At 37.1% G+C, this 24,228-nt stretch overlaps 3 protein-coding genes and 2 non-coding genes across 5 annotated transcripts in view; 1 reads left to right on the plus strand and 4 right to left on the minus strand.

Annotated features, from left to right (window-relative positions):
* clasp1a (cytoplasmic linker associated protein 1a) overlaps positions 1 to 11,541 on the minus strand; it is a 61,218-nt gene extending 49,677 nt beyond the window's left edge. The window contains exons 1-2 of the mRNA XM_057335441.1: positions 11,433 to 11,541; positions 8,860 to 9,432 (exon numbers count right to left, since the gene is read on the minus strand). Of these exons, the coding sequence (XP_057191424.1) occupies positions 8,860 to 9,054 (195 nt within the window). The 5' untranslated portion in view covers positions 9,055 to 9,432; positions 11,433 to 11,541. The remainder of the gene's footprint in view (positions 1 to 8,859; positions 9,433 to 11,432) is intronic.
* Positions 11,542 to 12,014: 473 nt separating this feature from the next.
* Positions 12,015 to 14,528, minus strand: nifk (nucleolar protein interacting with the FHA domain of MKI67). The gene is made up of 6 exons (XM_057336207.1): positions 14,297 to 14,528; positions 13,888 to 14,022; positions 13,465 to 13,573; positions 13,169 to 13,380; positions 13,008 to 13,067; positions 12,015 to 12,604 (listed from the first exon to the last, which is right to left on the minus strand). Exons 1-6 carry the CDS (start codon positions 14,408 to 14,410, stop codon positions 12,434 to 12,436), a joined length of 801 nt encoding a protein of 266 aa, XP_057192190.1. The 5' UTR covers positions 14,411 to 14,528; the 3' UTR covers positions 12,015 to 12,433.
* On the minus strand, positions 12,682 to 12,809 carry LOC130556222 (small nucleolar RNA ACA64). Its single transcript, XR_008963200.1, has one exon. It is a non-coding gene; the product is annotated as a small nucleolar RNA ACA64 (small nucleolar RNA).
* On the minus strand, positions 13,657 to 13,782 carry LOC130556221 (small nucleolar RNA ACA64). The gene has a single exon (XR_008963199.1). It is a non-coding gene; the product is annotated as a small nucleolar RNA ACA64 (small nucleolar RNA).
* Positions 14,529 to 15,599: 1,071 nt separating the features above from the next.
* Positions 15,600 to 22,472, plus strand: si:dkey-219c10.4 (high affinity cGMP-specific 3',5'-cyclic phosphodiesterase 9A). Its single transcript, XM_057336268.1, has 14 exons — positions 15,600 to 15,733; positions 16,639 to 16,788; positions 16,970 to 17,021; positions 17,164 to 17,266; positions 17,722 to 17,864; positions 18,131 to 18,190; positions 18,974 to 19,151; positions 19,389 to 19,511; positions 19,593 to 19,685; positions 21,010 to 21,077; positions 21,167 to 21,269; positions 21,403 to 21,507; positions 21,613 to 21,759; positions 21,920 to 22,472. Exons 1-14 carry the CDS (start codon positions 15,646 to 15,648, stop codon positions 22,088 to 22,090), a joined length of 1,584 nt encoding a protein of 527 aa, XP_057192251.1. The 5' UTR covers positions 15,600 to 15,645; the 3' UTR covers positions 22,091 to 22,472.
* The last annotated feature ends 1,756 nt before the right edge of the window (positions 22,473 to 24,228 follow it).

Genomic DNA, 24,228 nt, shown 5'->3' on the forward strand with positions numbered 1-24,228 from the left:
CTGCTGCCCTGATCCTAACCCTGTTATTCTCTTTTAACATAAGAACACACAGCACTGTCCACACGCAGTTCTAATTTAAAAAGACAACACAAGCTTTTAAGCGTATTACTATCAACAAAATATGAAAATCCAAAATGCCAGGTAAAAAGGACGGGTTGTGGCAATGCATTCTGGGATTACCATTTCCACAAAGAAAACATGTGATGCTGCCTCAGAATAGATGGGTTTGGAAGGTTATCATGCTGCCTATCTTTCGCATGAGGCTTCACATCAGGGGCATACCAGTGACGCTTTAAAACATGCACACTTGCTTTCGAACATGAAATGCAAAAGAAACCCCATGACATGAAAGGCAAAGAAGCGAAAACGTAAAAAAAAATTAAACAAAAAAAAACAACAAAAAAAATAAAAAAGGAAGGGGGAGAGAGCCGTTGGTTGCAATTCACAATCTCACAGCTAGATGCTGCTAAAATCTCCTATTGCTCCTTATGAATATTACACAATAAACACTCATATTTACTATGATACTGAATTAAATCAATCTTTGTTTTACAATGAATGCTGAACAAGTAGACTGTTACATCTATCTAATTTGCAACACCATTACAAGTCGAGTACTATCGAGTGGTCCTGAATATCATGTCAATCCAAAACAACCAACCCGGGCATTTCCTCTTCCTCACAATAATAGGCACACCCATTCACACTCAAGAAAATGTTCAGAATGCTTAGAATACATGCTCAAGAATGTCTTGGGTCGACGTCGGGGGCAAGCGAGGAATGTGGACAGTCCTTGCCAGCAAAACGGAAACCTGAAGGAGACAAAACAACAGTGTACAGCCGATATCTTAAAAGAGCATTTCCTCTCATCAAACGCACACATGCAGCTATAGCGACAGCAGGTGCTGACCGGCGCAGGACGTCTGAGTGCTGCGTTTGTGTTTGACAGGCAACTTTCTCTCATGGAGTTGCCGGGGTTGTGCCTTAGCTAGTATGTGGTCCATACAGGTCACAAAGAAATGTTAAAATGGGGAAGAAGGGTAAATAAGCATCCATCCAGATATTGCATTTTTCTCTTTGACTGAGAAAAACAACAAAATATAAACATTATACACAGCTCAGAACAGCGAACAGGCGAATATTTTGATTACGCATGGTTCTGAAGGGCAGCTGAATTAACATGTCTCGACACCCATCTAACATCACATCCACGTCAGCACCTCTGCGACCTCATTCTATCTCATGTTGAAGTAAGGCGGACAGAAAGAGGTCTGCCTATCAGGAACAAAGACACACGTTATTCTCAACAATCAGTGTGGCTGTGCAGAAGACTGAACTCTCTGTATGGGCGTGAAGTTCAGCTCTGTTTCCTTCATAAGCCTGGATGAGCTGATAACACAACGGCAGTCTCGTTGTCATGTGGGTTATTTTCAATACAACATGCCGTGATCCCAGTTTTATCTCTTATATGGATAAGAACTGTAGATAAATGACCACTGCAAACCAATGGAGGAGTGCGGGTAGGTTTAGCGTGGCCGCTTAGTGCTAACAGACTTCATTAGATGCCTGTTTATAAATGGGAGCATTGATGAAGCACAATGGCAGAATAGAGAAGCACAAAATAAAGAGATACAGAAGTAGAAAGAAGGAGAGAAAGAGACTCACTGTGGCTATGTTTATAGCAAAAAAATAAAAAATACAAATGTCAGTCCCGTTGGAAGTGCTAAAGTGCTTCAGACTTATGTACCCGCCCGAACCCTCTGTAGTCTTCTACTTCTTTCCTACTTTCCTATTCCCCCCCCAAAGAAATAAAAATTCTTAGCTTCGTACACTGTGATAGGATGACTGAGACCAGTTGTACTGCACCTATGCATTGTTGTTCTTTTGTTGCACAAATCGCTTCTACTGTTTTTCCCCTACTTTGTACGTTAGTTTAGTTTAGTTTAGTAGACGTTTAGTCTGCTAAATGACTAAATGTAAATGTATATTACGGTTAAGCAATGAAAAGAATTGGAAAATATTTTCTGTACACTCAAAAAACTATTGTGTTAAGGACAACACAACCTGTATGACTTTTGTTTCTTCTGCAGAACACAAAAGAAGATATTTTGAAGAATTTTGGTAATGGAACGACAGCGGTACCCATTCACTTCTATTAGACATAAAACCGGGTACCGCTGTTGTTTGGTTGTTCACCGTTGACAAGAAAGTGAGTAAATGATGACAGAATTTTCATTTTTGGGTGAACTATACCTTTAATCCAGATATCCTGAAATCTCTAAAAACAGTGATTCCCACTCCTTTCATGACTAATCTGAGCAATAATGTGTTCACATTTGTCATAAGGGAGAAAAAAAAAAAACCCATTGTTTAAAAAAACAGAGGCGAAACTTGAAGATTTGAACTATTAGTAACAATTAAGATAAGTGAATAATGAAACCTGATCATGTCTTAGCAAGATCCAAAGTTCCTGCCTAGATTTGTCTAGTTTTCAGCAAACAAACAAAGGCACATGCTATTATTATGTTGTAGAGGACTGAAACCGCTCATTCAACAAGACCAACAAAAGCACAAGGACCGAGAGAAGGGTTACATAAAAACCCACAATTCAGTTAGGCTAGACGATATATCCATACACAAAACCACAGGATGCTCTCTTCATGTTCAGACCGTGAAACATGCAGTGACCATTTCTGTTCTGTCTTTTGTTGTAGTATTATGTGGCACAGGTGCTCATCTTACTTTTGCATTTTATACTTCATATAATTTCAAAGACCCCATGAAGAAAACCTAACAAAGGTCTTTTTGGGATAGGCAAAAAAACAATATTTGCTCTGTCATGGCAAGAACAATGGAAAAACCTACAGCTCATAAATGTCAAAAAGGTAGAAGTCACTTCAGCAATAAATATTTAAGTAGTTAAAGAAGGAGAAGCATGGCCAACAGCTGGACATTGAGGAAAAGTTGGAATGGTGCCAGTTAAATCAGCCTCCAGCAGCTATAGTATCTTAAGAGAGATGGACTACAGCAGCCATTCACTGCAACCGATCACGTCCCCTACCCTCGTGTACTCTAGTATCCCATCAACCCCAGCGACAACATCATCATGGCGCTCCCCTACTGCCAGCCTGGCTCCATGCACATCACACAGATTCACACGTTTATATAGTGAGAATAGAGGGATGAAGATGAGACAGAAAAGTAGAGAAAGGTGCATGGAGGAATAAGAATTATGCAAATGTCAATAATAATAGCATGAATAATGTGAATTGACAGAACATAATAGGGTATTAAAAAAAAAAAAGAGTAAATCAGAAAATGTGTTGCTCAGTCTATCTATGTACAGGAATTCAAATTAAACAGCATTGATTACAGTAAAACGTTATTAAAACAGCAACAAATGCTAAAGGTGAAGTGTGAAACTGCACCACTAGCTGCTACACAAAATACTTTTATAATCAAAAGTAAAACCACTTTCACAGAACTTCACTTCATTTAAACATCTCCAACAGCTGGAATTTCCAGAATTTCTGCGTGAGCTGAAGGGCTCAAGTCATGCATGCCTCCTACCAAATACAGGATGACTTCACCAATTTCAGTGCACACTTAACAAACAGTACGAGAGGTTACCAAACTTTCAGCCTTACTCAAATGACATGAGCAACTTTCTCTATTACAGCTGTTCATGTTGCTAATAAATGTTTAACTCGCATGGACATATTGTAAACATGAGCCCGTGCCAGGTAAACATACAAGGTTGTCTTTTCCTACATGGCAATTGACCCGCAATTCTTAAAGGGAAAATTCACATAAAATGAAAATTCTGTCATCATTTATTTATTTATTCTTGTCATTTTAAACCTGTATGACTTTCTTTCTGAAGAGAATTCGAGGAATGTTGGTAACCAAACAACAGCAGTACCCATTGACTTGCATTGGTTTTGTGTCCGTACAATAGAAGTGAATGGGTACCGCCATTGTTTGGTTACCAACATTCTTCAAAATATCTTCTTTTGTGTTCTGCAGAAGAAAGAAAATCAAACAGGTTTGAAATGACTAGAGGGTAAAGTGCTGGGCGGTGTACCGGTTTAAACGGAAGACCGGTTTGAATTATGCACATGGTTGGAATTTTTTTAAACCATCAGACCGATACGATCGATTAAGCAACGGAAAAGTCATGCATGTCAATTACGCATTCACGCGGGTAAAAAGTCAGGCACACACGTCTTCTCTATACATACGCAGCTTCGCAGCTAGAAAGTCAAACTCGTCTTCTCTATACATATGCGAGTTTATAAAGTCTGTTATATAGCCAGGCGCATGTGTTAGTCTGTACAGCGCGAGCTTACAGGCTCCTTATATTACAGCACAGAGCTGTAACGAGAGTCACGTGACAACAGTGAAACAGCTCGATCAACGACAGGACGATGTGAAGCGCAAGAGAACATTTGTTAGTTAAACTTTATGTTTGACATAAGCAACAATGTTTATTGTTGTTTTCATTATAAATAATAATAAAACACAAACTAAGCATCCATTTTAAAGTAAGGGGAAACCCTTACCCAAAGGTCTTTTGTTTATTTGTGTTAGCGGGTACATTTATTATGCTATTTGTTTTGTTAATAAGATATAAATACCGGTTTAAACGGAAGACCGGTTTGAATTATGCACATGGTTGGAATTTTTTTAAACCATCAGACCGATACGATCGATTAAGCAACGGAAAAGTCATGCATGTCAATTACGCATTCACGCGGGTAAAAAGTCAGGCACACACGTCTTCTCTATACATACGCAGCTTCGCAGCTAGAAAGTCAAACTCGTCTTCTCTATACATATGCGAGTTTATAAAGTCTGTTATATAGCCAGGCGCATGTGTTAGTCTGTACAGCGCGAGCTTACAGGCTCCTTATATTACAGCACAGAGCTGTAACGAGAGTCACGTGACAACAGTGAAACAGCTCGATCAACGACAGGACGATGTGAAGCGCAAGAGAACATTTGTTAGTTAAACTTTATGTTTGACATAAGCAACAATGTTTATTGTTGTTTTCATTATAAATAATAATAAAACACAAACTAAGCATCCATTTTAAAGTAAGGGGAAACCCTTACCCAAAGGTCTTTTGTTTATTTGTGTTAGCGGGTACATTTATTATGCTATTTGTTTTGTTAATAAGATATAATGTTAATAATACTTTTTATTCAAAGAAATGGTGGGGAAATTTCTTCACAGTACATCCCTAATGAGCACAATTCAATACTTGTTTTATTCCTATTTTGGACATTTGTTTTGCACATTAAAAACAGGGAAAAAACTTGACGAACTGGGAAATCTGCCGAATCCACAAAAAAAAGGTGATAAAGATTTTTGGTCAAACCGCAGGGCACTACAAGAGGGTGAGAAAATCATGACAAATTGTCCATTTCTGGGAAAACTATCCCTTTAATATCTGGTCCCAGTTTAATATGCAGAGACAACTATAATCCATTCTCTCCATAAGTCCACTGTTGTGCTTTCAACACATTGTTTTGTGTGTCTTAGCTGACTAAGGCTAATGCTGTTTTGTCTAGAGCATGACTACCTGTTTGAAAAACAAAATTATTTAACAATTGCTTAGTGCATGAGGTGACACAGAAATTTCTCACAGCATCTTAAAAAAAGCAACAGTTAATGTAAAGTACTGTATGTTGTGTGTTTTTCTATAGGCGCTTTTCCACTGCATGGTACCGTCAGGTTTAGTACGACTCACTTCACTTCGGCTCAGTTTGCTTTTCCACTGCAGTTTAGTAGCGCTGCAAAGCAGGTGGGATTATAAACTTATCGTCATAGTTGCGCTGCCTCTACTGCCGTAGCATCATCGTAAACGCGACACAAACAAACGCACAACACAGGAGTAAGCATATCGATGGCGGATGGGAGCGAAACAAAATACTGCTAAAAATACCAGAGAGTTTGGGAAATCTTACAGTAAAGAGCAACCAACGATCATTTGGTTTGCTCGACGGCACAAGAGGGTAAGCTAATCTTCCATTTAGCATTGCGTTAAGAGTCTCAATCTCTATATTACAGTCACAAAGCATATAGCGAAATGCCAATATTACGTATTAAAATGCGTATTCTTGTGTTACAAATCCAACGACGATGGTAATGATTCTCTCTGCCCAATCAGTGATCTGTTTGTAAACACGTCACATTTTGGTATCGGTACGGTACGCTTGGAACCTCAACCGAGATGGTACTAAAAAAAGTATAAGGCATGGTACTGTACCCAGTGGAAAACCCCCCAAAAGTGAGCTGTACCCCACCGTACTGTGGCAGTACTATGTCGTGGAAAAGCGCAATACGTGTGTTATGGGGGTGGGCAGAAATGGCTTTTATTACACAGTATGTACCTGACTAATTTAACAAAGCAGCCACAAGGCAGAATGCTTACATTAAGAAGAACAGAAGTCTAATTCATAGGCACCGTTTAGAGGCTTGGTGCTTTTCTTGTAGGTGCCAAAACAAATACTTTAAAGTGTTGTGCTTTAAACAGAGGCTGAACAACTCTTCTAGACTGAACGTCTCGACTGCATATAAAGTCTAGATAAGCATTAGTGTATGACGCAAACATGCCAAACATGTCAGTGCATGATTTGTGCTTTGATGGGATACACAAGCTATTGTTCATCAGCATTAAGCTCTGCAATACCACCATTATAATAGAGACAACAACCATCAAAATAACCACAATCGCTTTAATTCAGGTTAACCGATCACTTAAAAGGGTTATCAGAAATTAGATTGAACATCTATCATCAACCGGACAAAAACTCTCACTTCATCTATTATAGCTGCCAAACCACAAGGAGGTAAACTAAACCCACAACTTTTGAGCGAGCCAATAATTAACTCTACTTTACCAAAACTATCACACAGGGCCAAAAGTTTTACTCCCTCACAGCAATTACTTAGAAGTCAGCGACAAATCTGCTGTTACGGAGACACGCCTCCCTTGAAGGGGCAACCTCGCCCGAGCCCTGCCCGAATACTTTCCACATTACTCCTCTCATCATTTGCTCTCCCTGTCAAGGCTGCTGTCATTGTCATTTGGCCTCAGACGGCAGACATCCAGCAAAACGTGACGTTGACAATCACTTCAGTAGATACACAACACTGGTGGTGGGAGGGTCAGATATTTGTGCAAAACACGATACCCCGGCCAAAGATGTCCATCTGAATGTACTGTATATGGCTGTAGCAATGACTCTTCACACACAAATTTCAAGATAAAACACAGGTTTATCAAGTAAATCGTCTAACAGCTAGCTAAACAACATCAACTTGTCCGAATATTACTCAAAAAGCAATGCAATTTTGAAAATATGTTAAAAAAGAAAGTGTATTAGTAAAAATTATTAATGACCCCACTTGACTAGTGGCCATCGTTACCAGTTCAAACACAAGGGCTTATGAAAGATACCTCTCATAATGTCCTAATGTCTTTCAATTTATCGATCACATCATGTGGGTGACAAACCCAGAACCTCAGATGACCTGACAACTTTGAGACCAGGCTAAATGCTTGATGTTTACGCACTTGAGGAAGTGCCATCATCAAATACGTTCTAACCTCCACAAGAAATTCCTGTCAAAATAATACATCACAAACAAAACAAATGATAATAAATAAAACAAAACAAAACGCATGGGCATCTCTGACTCAGCACTGTGAGGTCAAATATTTCAAAGACAGACTGTCTAGTGGTTGTAAAAGGATTTTTGGCATGATTCCTGTAAAACACTTTATCACCATTAATTGCTACTGTTACAGTAAGAGTTCCTCGGAGATGAAACCAGCAACTGAGTACAATATATCTCAGCCATCTTATTTCAACCTCTTCTAAAATGCCTACTGCCTTAGTTCTCAATGTAAGACACCTATTGCAGAAATAAAGATGTATCAACATCATTAAGGTCAATACTTTGCATTCAACAATGATAAGGTAATTTACACATGTTTCCAAAAACAATATATTGCTTAGAATAAAGCATTCAAGTATAAGTTTATGGCACAGTGAAAAAAAGTAGTTGCACAAAGTGTAAAGAACGAAAATAATTTTACTTTAATTGAAAAATAAAATCTATTTTGTAAATCAATTTACAACAGCCATAAAATTCATCTTACAAAAAAAGTAATAATAGTGATGAGAATATATTCTATTGTTAAAAAACACACAACAGTAATTGATTTGACCGAAACCAACTTAATTGTGTTGACCTAACTAAACTGATTTAATTGGAATAAATTAAATTGTGTGTAAAAACATTCATTAATTAAATTATATAAGGGTAAAAAAAAAATTTCTGAGTGTATACTTTTTTCTACTTTATCGAGCTTGACTGTCCCTGGTCACTGTAAGATTTAACTGTGTGGAAAACACCAGCTTGGACAAACAAAATGTTTTGTTTTCTTCCACTGAAGAAAGAAAGCCATATAGGTTTCTAACAACATGAGGGTGAGTAAATGTAGCCAAAGTTTCATTTTAGGGTCAACTAACCCTTTAATCATCTAAGCACAAGGATACAAAGGGAAGCCTGTCATTGTCATTACAGAACGTGAATGCCTGTAAATGTTCCAGTGACCTCAAAAGCCTATTCTGTTTGTGATGAGAGTGCTCGAGGGGTCGTTTCAGGCCCTAAATTCTGTGCCAGACAACTGCCTGAAGGAGAATCCTAAAACAAAAGCCCTTTCTTTACAACCCATAAAACTCCACCCTGTCACCTTATTGTCTCAAAGTCACCACAAAACCTGCAGAACGTTACAGTTGAGCATCCTAATGGTAAATGTCAAAGCACATATAGCGAACTCTTACCTTAAAGTTGCTTGAATTAACCCAGGAGGTGGCGATTCCATCCACCATCTTATCCAACGCGGTCTGGTCACTCTCCAGGTCGTGACACTTGTCAGCATCTGTGATATAGTCAATGAGCTCCGGGCCCATCTGCAACCTGCGGGCCACATCCTTCTGTAGCACCTGCGTAAGACAGTACTCCATATTGGGCTCCATGGCCTACAATGTCCTGCCACTACCCGCGTGGCAGTGGGGACGGAAAACAAAAAAACGGCCTTTAGCACGTGCGATCCAGGAAAAACAAGAACACCCTTATTATTATTTAGTGTTGATGAAACCTATGAGTGCCACAGACTGGCAAGAGATTGAGTAGTGGGGATGTAAGCTCGGGAATGCAAACAATGCACCATATGTGACCAGACAACAGCTGATGTGGATTGCAAATTCTCCTTTTTTTCCTTTCGGAGAGAGGAAGCCAAACCACTAGGAGCAGCAGAAGTGGTCTTGGTTGAACCAGCAGCACATATGATGACTAGAAGAGTAAAGAGAAGGTCCAGTAGAGCTCTGCTTCATAATTCAGAGGTCCTACCTGCTCTGGATGAGAAAAGAGAGCCGTTAGCAGTTAGTATCATTTTCTGGACATCAAAGGCCAACGTGGCCAGACCTATGTTTTTGTCAACTCAGATCAGCACCCTTTGATGGTGACATAACTCAAATGTTGCCTGCTTGCTCTCAACCATTTATTGGCTGACCCCAATAACGGGCTTTGTGGCATACAGCAAAAGAGGAATCAATTTTGCCCATTTTCAGGCTGTCGCGTGATTATCTAAAAAGTAAGCAAAATTTAAGACTACTAGGTTAGTGTTAACACTGTAAAAGCATTTATACCATCAGTGGCATACCTGCCTACCCACTTCATCTGCAAAAGCACTCATGGGAATAATGTGTCTACATTCACTGGTGGACTCCGCAAACAGTAAGTGTATTACTCCAATAAGCAGATTATCTGACGGTCTGCCGACTTCAATTTTTCTGAATTTTTTCAGAACACAATCTTAAATGTAATGTTCATTGATCATGGCAGAAAATGTAAGATGATGAATGCACTGTGCTCATAGGGAAATGTGTGGGTGTGAGTTTAGACGCAAGTCTACGACCACATTGGAAATCGGGAATTTAAAAGTCTATTTAAATCTGGAAATAAACTAAGTTATAGTAGAGCTAATATATTTGTAAAATAATGTAGATAAAATTAATATGCACATTTTTATAATTCTGCCCTATTTCAGGTCACCGATCAAATGAAAGCAGTTAAATGACATGTTAAAGACCCAGTTCACCCAAATGAAATAGTTCTGCCATCTCGTGTTTACGGTTTACCCTCATGTCATTCAAAATCTGTGTATGACTTATTTTCTGTTGAACACAAAAGAAGATATTATGAGAAATGTCTCAGTGGCTTACGATGTACGATCTTACGATATAAGTCAGTGGGGGCTGATGTTGTTTGGTTACCAGCGTTCTTCAAAATACCTTCTTTTGTATTCTCTAGCAGAAAATGTCAGATATAGATTTGGAATGACATTGAGTAAATGTGGTGAGTAAATGAAGAAAGAAATTTCATTTTTAGGCAAACTATTCCTTTAGTCATGTTAATAGTGTACAATTAAATGTAAGTACACAAGATGCTCTTGAAATGTTCTCAGGTTCTGAGAATGGGAGGGATAATATGGATCATCAGGTTCTGTCCACACCTGTAACAAAATGAAATCCCCAATTCTGATATTTACCTTATTTTTTCAAAATAAATAAAATGTGCTGATAGTGTAATATCTATTAATTTAGAAAAAAACGTAAAATTCTGCTTTGTCTTTAACCTTTATTGTCACGTGCAGTTTTGGTTAATATCGTTTAATTTACACGCCGGTGCCTGTAGCTTATGTATCTACACTACACAATGGTGGGAGGAGATTTACAATTCCTCCTAATTCTTTAAAGACCAGAAAGCAATGGGTTCATACACCGAGTAAAATACTAATTTGATCCTATGTATCACCATTCAATACTGTCCTGTGAGCCACAGCTAATGTCATCCATGATTTAACTACATCATCTTCAAACCACACAACAGAAGCATCAGAAAACAATTTAAATACATGACTTTAAGAAAAATGTGCTTACAAGACGGTAAAACGCATTGTTTACAGAAAAACTGGTATAGCGATTAAAATAAAGCATAAACAATCATGTGTATAAAACACGTAGGCAGTATTTACACAGAGGATCCTGTAGTACTGTATCTGTCATATACTCTAAATGAGATGCTTTACTCACGAACCCCGGCTTTAAAGACTACTACACACTTTAACAATCAAAAGATTAATACCCTTAATTTAAAGATAGCTGATCTGTCATTATATACGGAATGTTTTCAAACGAGATCTGGCTGAATTTCTATCTTTTTCATTGATCATCTAGCTGGTTATGCTAGCTCTCATTAGCCGGTCGAATTAACTGTCAAAACTCCGGGAATGGTATGAAAATCATTTCACAAGAATGGCAAGATCGGTTGAAAAAACAGGTAATATACTCACTCTGCTGGATTTCACGGAGGTTTCGGAATAAAATGACAGGCGTTGCTTTAGTAAAGGTAAGCGAGGTTTGTCTCTCTAGTACTCTTATAGACACAATGATGGAGCCGTTGTGCGCATGCGCCAAGCACATCTCCGCTGTAACTGAATAAGAAATCCCCTTACAGCTTTGATGCAAATGTTGCACCATATGAACGTGTGGAATTTTATTGGTCTCATTTTATTTTTTATTCTACGTTTATTATTTAACAAATAAATGAAAGGGCTTTACGTTTATTTTGCATGTGCAAGTAGCTTTTCACTATCATCAGCGTTTTCTGCTCTAATATTAACATATATTCGTCAACGCAAATGTTTTTTGACAACCACGTATTAGAAATTATGTTCTAATTTCGTCTCGCTGCCACATGGTGCTATGTGTTTAAAACAATGAACGTTCACAATAGAAACTATTTAACTCCACCTAGCGGTTTTTCTGAGCAATGCAATTCTATTTTAGAATTTTGTCACTAGCCCACATTTCACAAACAAGCCTTAAGCTTGGAATTCAGGATTTAGTAGAAAACACACTATAAAAAAAGATGATACATTTATTTTATGTCAATTTCTGGTTTAATCACTTGATTTAACAATATTGCAATGTCTGAACATAGTACTATACAAAATACATACAGAAACACAAAAACTGTTCCGTTTACTGCTCCAAACTCACTTTCAAATAAGCTTTACACATATAATTTGTGTATTACACAGTCATTTAATTGGGTACAGCCTCGGAAAGACCACATTGTACCCCTGAAACATCTCAGATCAAAACAATGCATAAATATTGAGGCACTGCCCCAAATCACGCAAAAATATTAGCCAGGGTAATGTGTGTGTATTCCTCTTCTCCTGCTATAGGGAAGGACTGAGCACTAGTCATATAAAATGACTTGGAAAACAAGGAGTCCACTGACCCTTTTCAAACAGGGTTTTAAGTTCATAGGTTTTATTAGGTCTTTTTATGGTGCATCCACCTCTTCACACTCATCAGAGTCTTCCTCGCTATCTTCAATATCATCAAAGTTTTCCGGGACTGGTTTGATGACAATCTCTTCATCATCATCATCATCATCAACTTTGATGGACTTCCTCCTCTCCAGCAGTGATGGGGTACACACTGGTGTGACATCCTACCGTAAAAAAAGCCTTTAAAACTCTGGAGGTGTAAGTGTATAATCTAATATATAGTAAGCCATTTTAATATAGCAAGTGTTGGCACATGGGTTTTATTGTGAGTCATACTGACTGACAATAAGCTTAAAAATGTACCATTTTCTGTCGGCACAGTTATCTTACTCCAGTCCATTGATACAACTGGAGTGATTTTCAGAATGTGCCAAAAACAAAGCTGTTTCAACCACTTAATAGCTTACAACGGTTCAGTTCACAAACATCAGGCACACACATTTAGTTTGGGTGTCCTAAATATTTCGTATAATATAGCCACAATGAGAACATGTTTAAATCTGAATATCACAGGCAGAAAAAGCAATAAATTACTTTTTCCAGCAAACCAGAAATACTTGATCTTACCTCACTGCAAACTGAAACATCTGGTTCAGATTTGACTTTTTTATCAGGAACCTGAGCTGCCTAAAGAGTGGAGTTTAAAAAATCTGATCAGACAAAAATATTCAAGACAAAACAAAGGAAAGCATCTCTAAACAGCTCAAAAATCAAATCAAAGTGCTTACAAATCCTGGGAAATCAAAGTCAATGCCCTTTGCTGCCAGTCTCTTGCGTAGCTTCGACTCTTTCCTCAAGAGCTTTGCAGTAAGTTTCTTCATGTCCTCTGGCTCATGTTTTCTGTTATATCGAGTCACCGCGGGGTGCTTTGGCTTCTTGAAGCCCGTTTGGGAACCCGCAAAGAGCTTTTCATGGACCTTCTCAGGTGGTATCAATTCACCTGAATAGAACAAAAAAAAAATTTTTTCAGAATAAATGATGTTGGAATTCAATGAATGCTACATTTCGGACAATCTTAACTCACACTTTATGAGTCTTTCTCTCATAAGATAGTTGTTCATAGTTTCAGCGACAATCTTGGCCACCTCATCACATTCAAACTCCACAAATCCATAGCCTTTGCTCCCTCCAGTCTGTAAAATAAAATGTATGTTTTAAATGTAATACAATATACATAGTAAAAGCAATTATATCCTAATCAGTGTTTGTACATTACCAGTGTTGGTACATGGGTTTCATTGCACAATAACGTGGAGTTGGCAATAAGCTATACGTACCAAATTGCTGTAGGCACAATTATCTTACCCAAGGTAACGAATGCCAAAGGTAATTTTCAATGTGCCATACTCAGTATGTTTGCCAACTTATAGCAACTAATAACTCAAACACACAACATAAATACATAAAAAAACACAGTACACTTAACTTAGCATAGCACACAACATACCTTCTTACTCCTGGAAACTCTTACTCTTAACACCGTGCCAAACTGCTTAAAGTAAGCTTTCAACTGAGGCTCGAACAATCCTCGTGGAAGATGAGCCACATAAAGCACTCCAGGAGTCATAGACTGGGCCTTAGTCTGGAAAGAATTAATCCACAATACAAATATTAACATTAATGTCGTTGTGAACATCAGGAAAAAAGCACGTTATCAAAACGGTCATTGTAGAAGTCGCAAAGTACAGTTGCATGTTTTAACTCTATAACGAGATAATGTTACGTCTTTCCAAACAACTAAATTCTGTCTAATGAAAATCACTGAGTGAATTCTATTTTCTCAATTTTAACTGTTTTGTAAAGATAAGTAAATAATGGTAAGGGCTAACTAATGTCAGCACATGTTCACATCGTACCGTTTTAGGACGAGCCTTCACTTGCTGAATCTTCTTCTGAAACTCTGCATCGTCTTCTGGATTCAAAGCAAGCAGGCTTTTCTGCGCCTTTATTGACGACTTGCCTTCTGTCATGTTTAAATGTGCGTTTTGTCAAATATTTCGATCTACACAACCGTGTGTCTTACAACCTCTCCTAAAACCACGTTGTGCTTTCAGGAAACTGCGGTGGTTCGTAAAATTACAAAATAAAAGTCACGTTTAAAGGTTTAAAACCACAGCAACACACATGACGTTACACGAGATTGATCATAGTTTCCTTTTTATGCCTATTTTTTATTAGTTTACAGGTTTAATGAAAATTTTTTACCTACTTTAAAATATTAAATGTAAATGTGCTGAGGCAACATTGATATATTTTTGGGAGCTATATCTGTAGCAGGTTCTTCATTTAAGTCCCCGTGAACCGGAAGCAGCGATCGTTTTTACTTCCGTATTCTGACACATTTCCGAGTGAAAAGGAATTTTAAAGGAGAAAATTACACTGCGTGCCATTCCGAATTAATCATCCCTATGCCCTACTCCCTTCGAAGAGTAAAGCTCTTGATGTGTAAACTCTAGAGGGGAAAACTCAATTGTATCTCTTAATCTGTCAGTTTGAAATTTACTTGGCAGAAGGAGCAATAAAAACAACGTCATCTTCTCTTTATTTGGAGGGAAGTTTTGTATGGTGTCCCTTTCCTGAAGGGCCCTTCGGAGGGCAATATATCCCGTTTGGTTATCACCACTAGTTTTTCACTGGGAATTGATCGGATGTGTAAAAACAGCTGTTGCATTGATTTAGACTGACAGTTGAAGGGGAGGAGTTAACGGATGCTCGGCCAAGCCGGATAGTCATTTCAGGGCGGAAGTGCATTTTCAGATTTTAACTGAAGATTACATGAATTTTAAAAAGAAAATGACCCACATAGATAAGCTATTTACTAAAAACGCTGCAATATTTCATGAAAAAATAAGAATTTTCCTTTTTAATTTCACTGGGATTTTAATCTCTTTTTTTGTATAGCACCACAGAGCAGAAATTGTTTACTTCAGATAATTAAAAAAAAAGATTATCAATAGTAAACATTTGTGCCTTATATATAAATCAACAAATATATAAATAATAACTTTATGAATATAGTTAAGCAAAACTTTTTATTTTTTCTGTTGTACTGATGAAAAGAGCATGGTGCAGGATGAAGTAGGAGTGTACCAGATATAGGCAGGGTAAAAGGGGGCGGGGTTTTAAGTGGTGGGCTGTGTCACTGATGTTGTGGCGCACACACATCAGTCAGCAAAGGTGAGAGTGCAGCAGATCATCACCTGACATGGCAACTAAAATCATTTATTTTACAGTGAATGGTAGACCAGAACAAACAGAATTTCCTATCGACTGCCCTGCACAAGATGTCAAGGGTAAGGTGCATGTTTTTTCTCAAATCATATTATTATTCTTTTATTCAAAGTTGGAGAACTATTTAAAAATTTGTAAAATTATGTTTTAGTTGAATTAAAGTATTGTTGTGTCATTTAATTTAGTAAATGTTGAACTTATTAATTAAACAATTCGTTTTTAAATGTACCATTATAAAGGTAAAGTTAGGTAAGTAATATTAAAAAATAATATTATAATTGAAAACATGTATAAATTTTGTCTATCAGAGAAAGAGTGCTGCTGATTATAAAAACAGTCTTTATCTGTTATGAATGGCTGCAGCTTTAATTTATGCACTGCATCAAATAAGTTTCTCTATGAAAAAAGGTTCTTTGTTATGTCCAGATCGGCTCTCTGCCCTCATTAGCTTTTATTCTCTTGAAAGCAAGCTTGAGGACTATTCTGAATCTGAAGGACAGTATAACAACGTCTTTACTAAGCTCCTCTTCATTATGGCCAGCATATGAAGAGCTATCCTGTTGATCTGGATAACTAATAGACCATACATGATGCGTTTTGTTTGTTTGTTGAGACTCCTGTTCAGATGTGCAGGTTTGTAGTAATATAAACATCTAGTTGAAGCTCTTTTTTATATATTTGTATAAAATCATTGTCCCCGTATTGAAAATATATAGATTTGTAATCACTGACTCTAATAAATTAAGCATCATACTTCAGTTAGACATCTAGAGCCACAGGTGGTCCTGATGTCTGCCGGCCCTCAAGTGTCAAGCAGCCTAAGCAGACATATGGCATTTTTAGTCCCCTTCTCAATTAATCCAAGAATTAAGAAGTTTTCATGCTTATACAGCTTGTACATATTTGAACTCAGTTCAGAAGATGATGAGATAAATCAACAATATCAATGTGTGTGTTTGCATTACAGACCTTTTCCGGGCCGCGGCTGAGGCGGGACCTCATGACATCATAAAACTCTATAATACTAAAGGCAATATCATTAACATCTCCCCTCAGCTGGCCCCCAACAGCCCTCGCTCATGCTATAAACTGAAAGTGGTGGCTGCAGACTGCAACAGTGAGATGTTGTATTATCATATATTGTGTTATTATTAGATGTTGCATTATTATGTATTATCTACAGTAGCACCAGGACTATGAAAAAGACAGCGATAGACAAATTAGTGCCTTTGGTTATTGGTTTGTAAAGCTGTTGAATATCCAATCATCACATATTGAACGGTTTTGTGATCTTTTAGGTGCAGAGCTGGTTGTTGATCTGGGATTCGACCTCTCATCTATGGAGAAAAGGTAGTCGATAAGACACATCTAAATTTTAAAAGAGAAATGTCACTACCCCTTTATGGCATTGATCAAACAAGAACATAAATCTAGCCCAAGAAGAAGATGTTTGCATGAACGACTAATTCATAAATAATTATATCTGAATCAGATTACAGAGTCTGGAGAAAAGAATCCTTACTGAAGCAGTAGAGACTCCTGCCATTGTTTATGAGATGAAGAGACAGGTGGAATCATTCAGAGAAAAGCTGGAGGTATAAACGTTGTGTTGTGTATAATTTTCTTTAAGATTTGTTTTGAATATTTTTTGGACATATACCCTGGAGTAAATACCATAATCCCATGGTATTGTTATGACAATCACTGTACTGTACTATGGTACCACAAGTCTTCCACAGTATTTTTTGTAAGCAGAATGAACAATCCTTTACTTCCCTCTGTAGATCAAAAGCCAAAACAACAGATGTATTGTGCCATTATTTCTATTTTTAGGATTTAAAGATGTTAATATTAATATTCATATTTTTCATTTAAAAATTGCATTAGATGATTCATAGTTAGAAATGTTACAGAGGTTTAATTCATATTAATGACTTATTTTATCCCTCTTTCTGTAAATACAGTAAGTACTATTTGCGTAAACTCAATATACGTTTTTCCCGGCGTGCAAGCAGAATTCAAGTCTATAGCATCATGTGTTTTAATGCAGAGTGTTGAGCACCTGAGCTGGTTGGGGTTGTTCAAAAACATGTCTGAAGGCACTCACAAGCCCTCGCCTTTCTACCATAAAAGAACTCTACGCAAGGCCCGTGAGGAGTGTGAGCACGTCAGGGAACAATTCATCCAAATGAGGTAACACTTCTGTCGCTAACACAGGTGCAATATACCTGCTGAAAAGACCTACAGTACAAATCAAAAGATTGACTTGGTCAACCGAACATCAGAACGACCATGTTGGTTGACTAGATGCAGCTTCCAAGTTTGCATGGCTATGCTGGTTAGTTTATAGTTTTGTAAATTCACACTGGTCTATTTTGATCTTTTCAGTGGGGCTTCTGGTTTATTTTAGTTGTAAAAGTACCATTTTAATTCTTATCAAAAACTTTTATTCTGTACAGTTCTCTTGAAGTTTCTGAAGAGGTGAGACAGTATCTTAAAAAACCAACTTTTGATAACTGGTGAGTTATTTTTGAATGTGCAAGTACAATACAATCACATACAGTAAATGTTCATAGTTTTTATTTGTGGCTACATGACAGCAATGTACCTATTTATCGGAAATAAATGTAAAACATAATGTCTTCACAGTTGTTGTAACAGCATAAGAGGGGTGCACCTGCCATACACGAATAGCAAATTGTTAGTAAAGCAAAGCACAGCACTTCTAAAATAAGCATAAAGAACACAGACGAGAGCCCTTTCATCTGCCCGAAGGGCCTCATATCAATATCAATGGTTCTGTCAGAGATTTACAAGTCAAAAGCAGTTCTTATGAGCAAAGGGTTGGAGCCCTGTGTTCATTAATGTATTAGTCTTACAAGAGGAGTTGTTGAAAGCAGGCTTTTCAAACACACAAGATGCCGTTCCTGCTGAGGGGTTAACAGAAAAAGGAAACACAGTTATTAATCAGATTTAAAGTGATAGTTCACCCCAAAACTATTTATCGTTTAGGCTACTCGTCCTCATGTCATTGCAAACCGAAGACTTTCTTACAACCTAACAACATAGCCCCCATTGATTTCAACTGCATGGACACAAAACCACAGAGACATTTCTCAAAATATATGTCTTCATGTTCCACAAAGCAAAACGTCATATAAAGGTTTGTAATGACGTGAGGGTGAATAAATGATGACAGAGTTTTCATGAACTGTCCCTTTAAGGAATGTACGTATTGATCTATGGTAAATGTGTGTGTATATGCATGTATTCTGCCTTAAAAAGATTGTGTACTGTTGTAGGCAATGGGAAGATGCTGAGATAATGGTGCTGCTTCAGGTGATGTACACAGACCTGGATTTCATCTCCGCCTTCAATATTGAGCTGGATGTACTGCAACAGTTCCTTTATGAGGTGTATAGACGCTACAACAACATCCCTTTCCACAACTTCAAGCACTGCTTCTGCGTCACTCAGATGGTGAGTTTGAGTGAAGGGCCAATCAGTCCCAACATTAAGGTTCCATCAAAGCACTTCAGTTATCCTCTTCACCATCTGCTTGAATAATAACCTTCATGTCCCAGACAGCCTTCATTTCACCCTAGTGCAGGATCTTTTTAATCAAAGTAAAAAAGTATACATTTTTGAAGGTCAGTGAAAGGTACAATGTTCTTTTCATGAACACTCAAGAGCACTCATGTCCCATCTGTTTGGCAGATGTATGGTCTGATATGGCTAACAGATCTCAGGAGTAAAATTGACAGTATTGACCTTCTCATCTTGCTGACCTCAGCTGTCTGTCACGATCTGGATCACACAGGCTATAACAATGCCTACCAGGTGAGATGGACGTTGTTTTATGCACAGACACTGTTGAGAAGGGTGTAAACAGCACATTGATGGAAATCTGTCCTGTTTCAGATTAATGCACGCACTGAACTTGCCTTGAGATATAATGACATCTCCCCATTGGAAAATCACCACTGTGCTGTAGCCTTTGAAATCCTTGAAAAGGTAAACCTGTTCTGTGGTTTAGGTACTGTATGTGTAAATGTGTAAAGTTTTCTGCCTTTTGTATGAATATGCCGGCAGTTCGTGGCATAGACACGAAATTTGGAATCTATTAATTTGTGTTCATGGACACAAATATCTCTTCTTCTATCTTTTTCGTGTCAGTGAGCACGACTTTCAATACACAGACTGCGTGTGTATTATTTACATTTATACTGTATATTTATAACCTGATATCAAAATAGGTCGTACATATTTTAGGACCAACACCTTACTTCACCCCAAACCCTAAAATCCCAGCCGCAAAGGCTCATTTTGCTAAAAACGCAAGTTTCACGAGGTGGAAAAACAATGATAAATGGCTCCCCTAAACCCACCCCTAAACCTAACGTCACAGGGGAAAAGTCACATCATAACAAAACATACCAATGAGATCGTAGGAAATAGGAATTCACACGAATGAGCCACCTTGTAAAATAGGTATGCATTCCCATCAGATTGCGTTGATATATATTTATACACATGAAAGATACCGCATATAAAAATACATTAGATTGAAAGTTGTGCTGACTGACACGTAAAAAGGGGGAAATTCGTGTCAGTAAACATGAATGAAAAGATTACAGTTTGTGACAATGTCACGAATTCCCATGAGACTCTGGTGGAATATGTTAGCCTTGTGCACCAAAATATTGATAACATCCACATTTAGAAACTATAAGCATTCAAAACTTCAAATTCAAATCTGTACAAATCAATGATTTTTATTACAGTCTGCTCATCAACTAAATACTTTTAGCCATTTTAAGAGAGGGAGGAGCCACTCAGTATGTCCCACTATACTTTCCGGTTTCAGTGTAAATGACTTTAACTCATTGAACAAAATAGCACATTTCAAGGCACTTCAGTGGAACTTTAAAGTGTTAAGCCAATGCAAATTTGTGTTTAACATAGAATCAGATTTTTATATATAAAAAATGATACACTTAATGACAATTAAGATTTTTTTTTTTTCATTTGTCTGGGCTGTCTTGCTTGCAGTTACTGGTGGAGGCCTATACTTAAAGCAGGATTACAATTGATTCAAGTGTACTTTAATAAACAAGACGCATACTGGTCGTAATGACAACGGCAAAACCGCTCTGATGCAACAGAAACAAAATAAAATCTAAACTTAAATCCAAAACTAAATAAATGACATAAAACTATTATATTCATCAGATGCTTTGCGAGCACAGGTATTTACTTCTGGAGATCTAGTGAAACAATGTAGCTGTATAAAAGCACAAAAAGCCAAATCAAAGATGGTCCTGGTATCTGATTTCAGACTGAAAGTAACATTTTCCGAAACCTGTCAATGGAGCAATTCAAAAGAATAAGAGAGGGCATCATTAAGTATAATGTTTACTCTTCTACATATAACACATATATCTACTGTATATGTAAACAGAAACTAGGTCATGACTACTATTACACTACTGCAGGTGCATTCTCGCTACTGATATGACCAGACATACTGAGATCCTCAACAAATTCAAAACTATTCTACCTGTGTTTGACTTCAGCAACAAAGATCACAGAGACGTGGTGAGTACAATAATATAATTTTGTGTGCACATTGGTCCAGGAATTCAAATGAAATTCCATCCTATTTGTAAAACATTTGTATTAACCCTTGGCTAGTTTACTGCTGTCAGTCTGTCAATTTTTTTTTTTGCAGTTGATGATGATTATGATTAAAGTAAGTGACATCTCCAACGAGGCCAGACCTATGGACGTGGCAGAACCATGGCTGGACTGTCTGCTACAGGAGTTCTTCAACCAGGTTAAATCTCAGAATAATAGCTGCTAGCATTTGTTTTTTCCCCTGCAATTTTCAAAACTTTTAGCAATAAAAAAACAATATTTAGTCATTTCAATCTGTGTCCAGAGTGACACGGAGAAGTTAGAGGGTCTCCCTGTTACCCCATTCATGGATCGAGATAAAGTGACCAAACCTTCTTCTCAGACTGGCTTCATCCGCTTTGTTCTCTTTCCTCTCTTTGTTGAACTAGCCAATCTATTCCCAAGTCTTGAGGTAAGAACCCAGAGCTATTGAAGTCATTGGTGACAAGTATGACAATAGTGCTATAAAAATGTGCATACAGCAATGCAAAAATGTGGAAAGCGTAGCTCACAGTTTGTAATGTTGGTCCCCATTTATTTGTGACGAGGTCTAATTTTCTTGCATCTTACAGCAACACATCATTGACCCAGTACGGAAAGCCCTGGACTATTACACAGAAATGGAGAAAGCTCTAGAGAGAGAGAAACAGAACCGGGTCCAGAGTGAAAAGACGATCAAGCCCAGTACCTCACAAGAGCCGGAAGCTCATTCAGAGCCCAACGGAGCAACAAAACCCCTGTAATCTGTCATCAGACTTTGTTTGAACTTAAAGATAAGATTGAATTTAAAAGAGCAATGGCATAGAGAGTGTTGCTATTAAAAGTAAATGATGAATAAATTCTTAAAGGCTTAAAATGCATGTATGCTTCATATTTTATATTTAAATAGAGGGTTGAATGATTTCAGTCATCACACGTTAAAAGCATTATCCACTTTATCACAAAATGTATTGTGAATGTTCTAAAGATCATATTTTGTAGAAAAGATTTTAAAGTATTGGGCTAATATTGAACTGTAATTGGATCTCGAAGCAGTGAAGAATCTTAAATGTTTCCTCTTCATTGTATATCAAAACTTTTATCTTTAAAGTTTCGTTTTTTCATGCTTTAATAACTGTAATAAAATAACACAGCTTTAAAACAAAAAAAAGGTCTACCTCTTCAGATTGTCTATATTAGTATAGCTTTGCATGGAGTAAATGCAGGAGGTCGTGAACATGCACAGTCAGGCCAGAAGATGGCGCTGCAAGAAACTAATATCTTACCAGAGGCTTTTCACCTTTTAACTATAATGTAACTGTCTTATATGATACTTCAGACGTTTTGTTATGATTAACTATTGACTATTTGTTAAAGAGTTAAAAATGAAACGTCACAAAGAATTCTCATCGCCGTGTCTTTTACAATACATTTTATTTACAAAAGAAAATGCAACTAAATCACCTATTCACACATCTATTTTCCCAAAAACATCTGATGATGCAAAATACATGAGTGCGCTTCTCTCAAATACCACCCCGCAAACATAATAGGCCTACCCACAATTCAGTTTACTTAGCGGTAGCATGCAGCACTGTACACATTTGCATAGTAAATGGCTGTCATTTATTTTAGAGTAAGTTCCCATCATCTTTTCTCAACATGCCATTGCATGATATAGAACTTTCACGGAGGAAAAACACAATCTGTCGCCAGGCCAGGAAGATACATCTGGGCATGGTTTTACTGGGGCTGTGGTATTTAAGATAGAACGTTTTCTTCCACAATATCTGAACACTAGTTGAAAAAATAGAACAGAGAGAAAACCATTAAACCTAAATATTGGATGTATACATGAAAATGGCCTACAATTGTCTCTAACCCTACTTATTTAAAAGATATGGCATAATTGTTAAGTCACTGGCAGGGTTTACTTACAAAAAAATATAATACAACAGTAACATGAGACATTCATAGAGACAATAACATAGTCAATAAAATAAAAATGAATATGGGGTAATGATGGGTCCTGAGCATTTGGTAGTAGTGTCACCAAAACCGGTTTAATTTGAAGGATCATAATAGGTACAGGTTGTTGTACATGTTTTTAAGCATTTATTACTTACACCAAAATATGAGTTTCTGACTATACTTTTGGAGAAAAATGCTCTTTTGGGGCTTAAAATGTATAATAATATCAGCTTTTTTAAATAAGTCTTGTAAATTGGATATTTTATTTATTCATAGTTAATAGTTTTGTTAACCTATATTTAATAATAAAAATAATTTAAAAACAAAACATCCAAAACTTATTCTCATATAATATGAAGTAAATCCTGACATTCTATAATTTAGAGATACTTATTGCTTTAAGCAAGACAATTGAATAGTGTTATTTTTTACAGTTTATGAAATATTCTACATGTATAATGGGGAGTGGGAGTGGCAGTGATCAGAGAGAATAAGGACACTTTACCTAAACTACAAAGACTTCTACTGGCCCCTCAACTCCAGCTATTAACATTTACTGAATGCTTTCAAATGCTACATATATATACTGAAACCCTTTCCTGCTGGTTGTGCACAAGACAAATGCAGTTTTGAACAAAGCTACCTTTTCATAACTGTTGCAGGTTTATTAAGAACTCACAGCAGATGGCCCATGGCCAAACCCAGCTGTTTTTTTCACACCAATAAAACATAGGCTACTGTACAGCAGAAATGACCACATCTTTAACTATATAAAGCTACTGAAGTATACAGTAAGCACTAAATTAGGACTAAATGCTCTTTAAAGCGTATTAAATGTAGTATGTCAAGTAAATTCAAGAAAAGTGCAATTAAATATATTTACTGTAAATAACTGTGCTAACAGAAAAAAAAAAATATTGTGTGGAACCGT

This window comes from Triplophysa rosa, linkage group LG6 (assembly GCF_024868665.1).
Source record: "Triplophysa rosa linkage group LG6, Trosa_1v2, whole genome shotgun sequence".
Lineage (NCBI taxonomy): Eukaryota > Metazoa > Chordata > Actinopteri > Cypriniformes > Nemacheilidae > Triplophysa > Triplophysa rosa.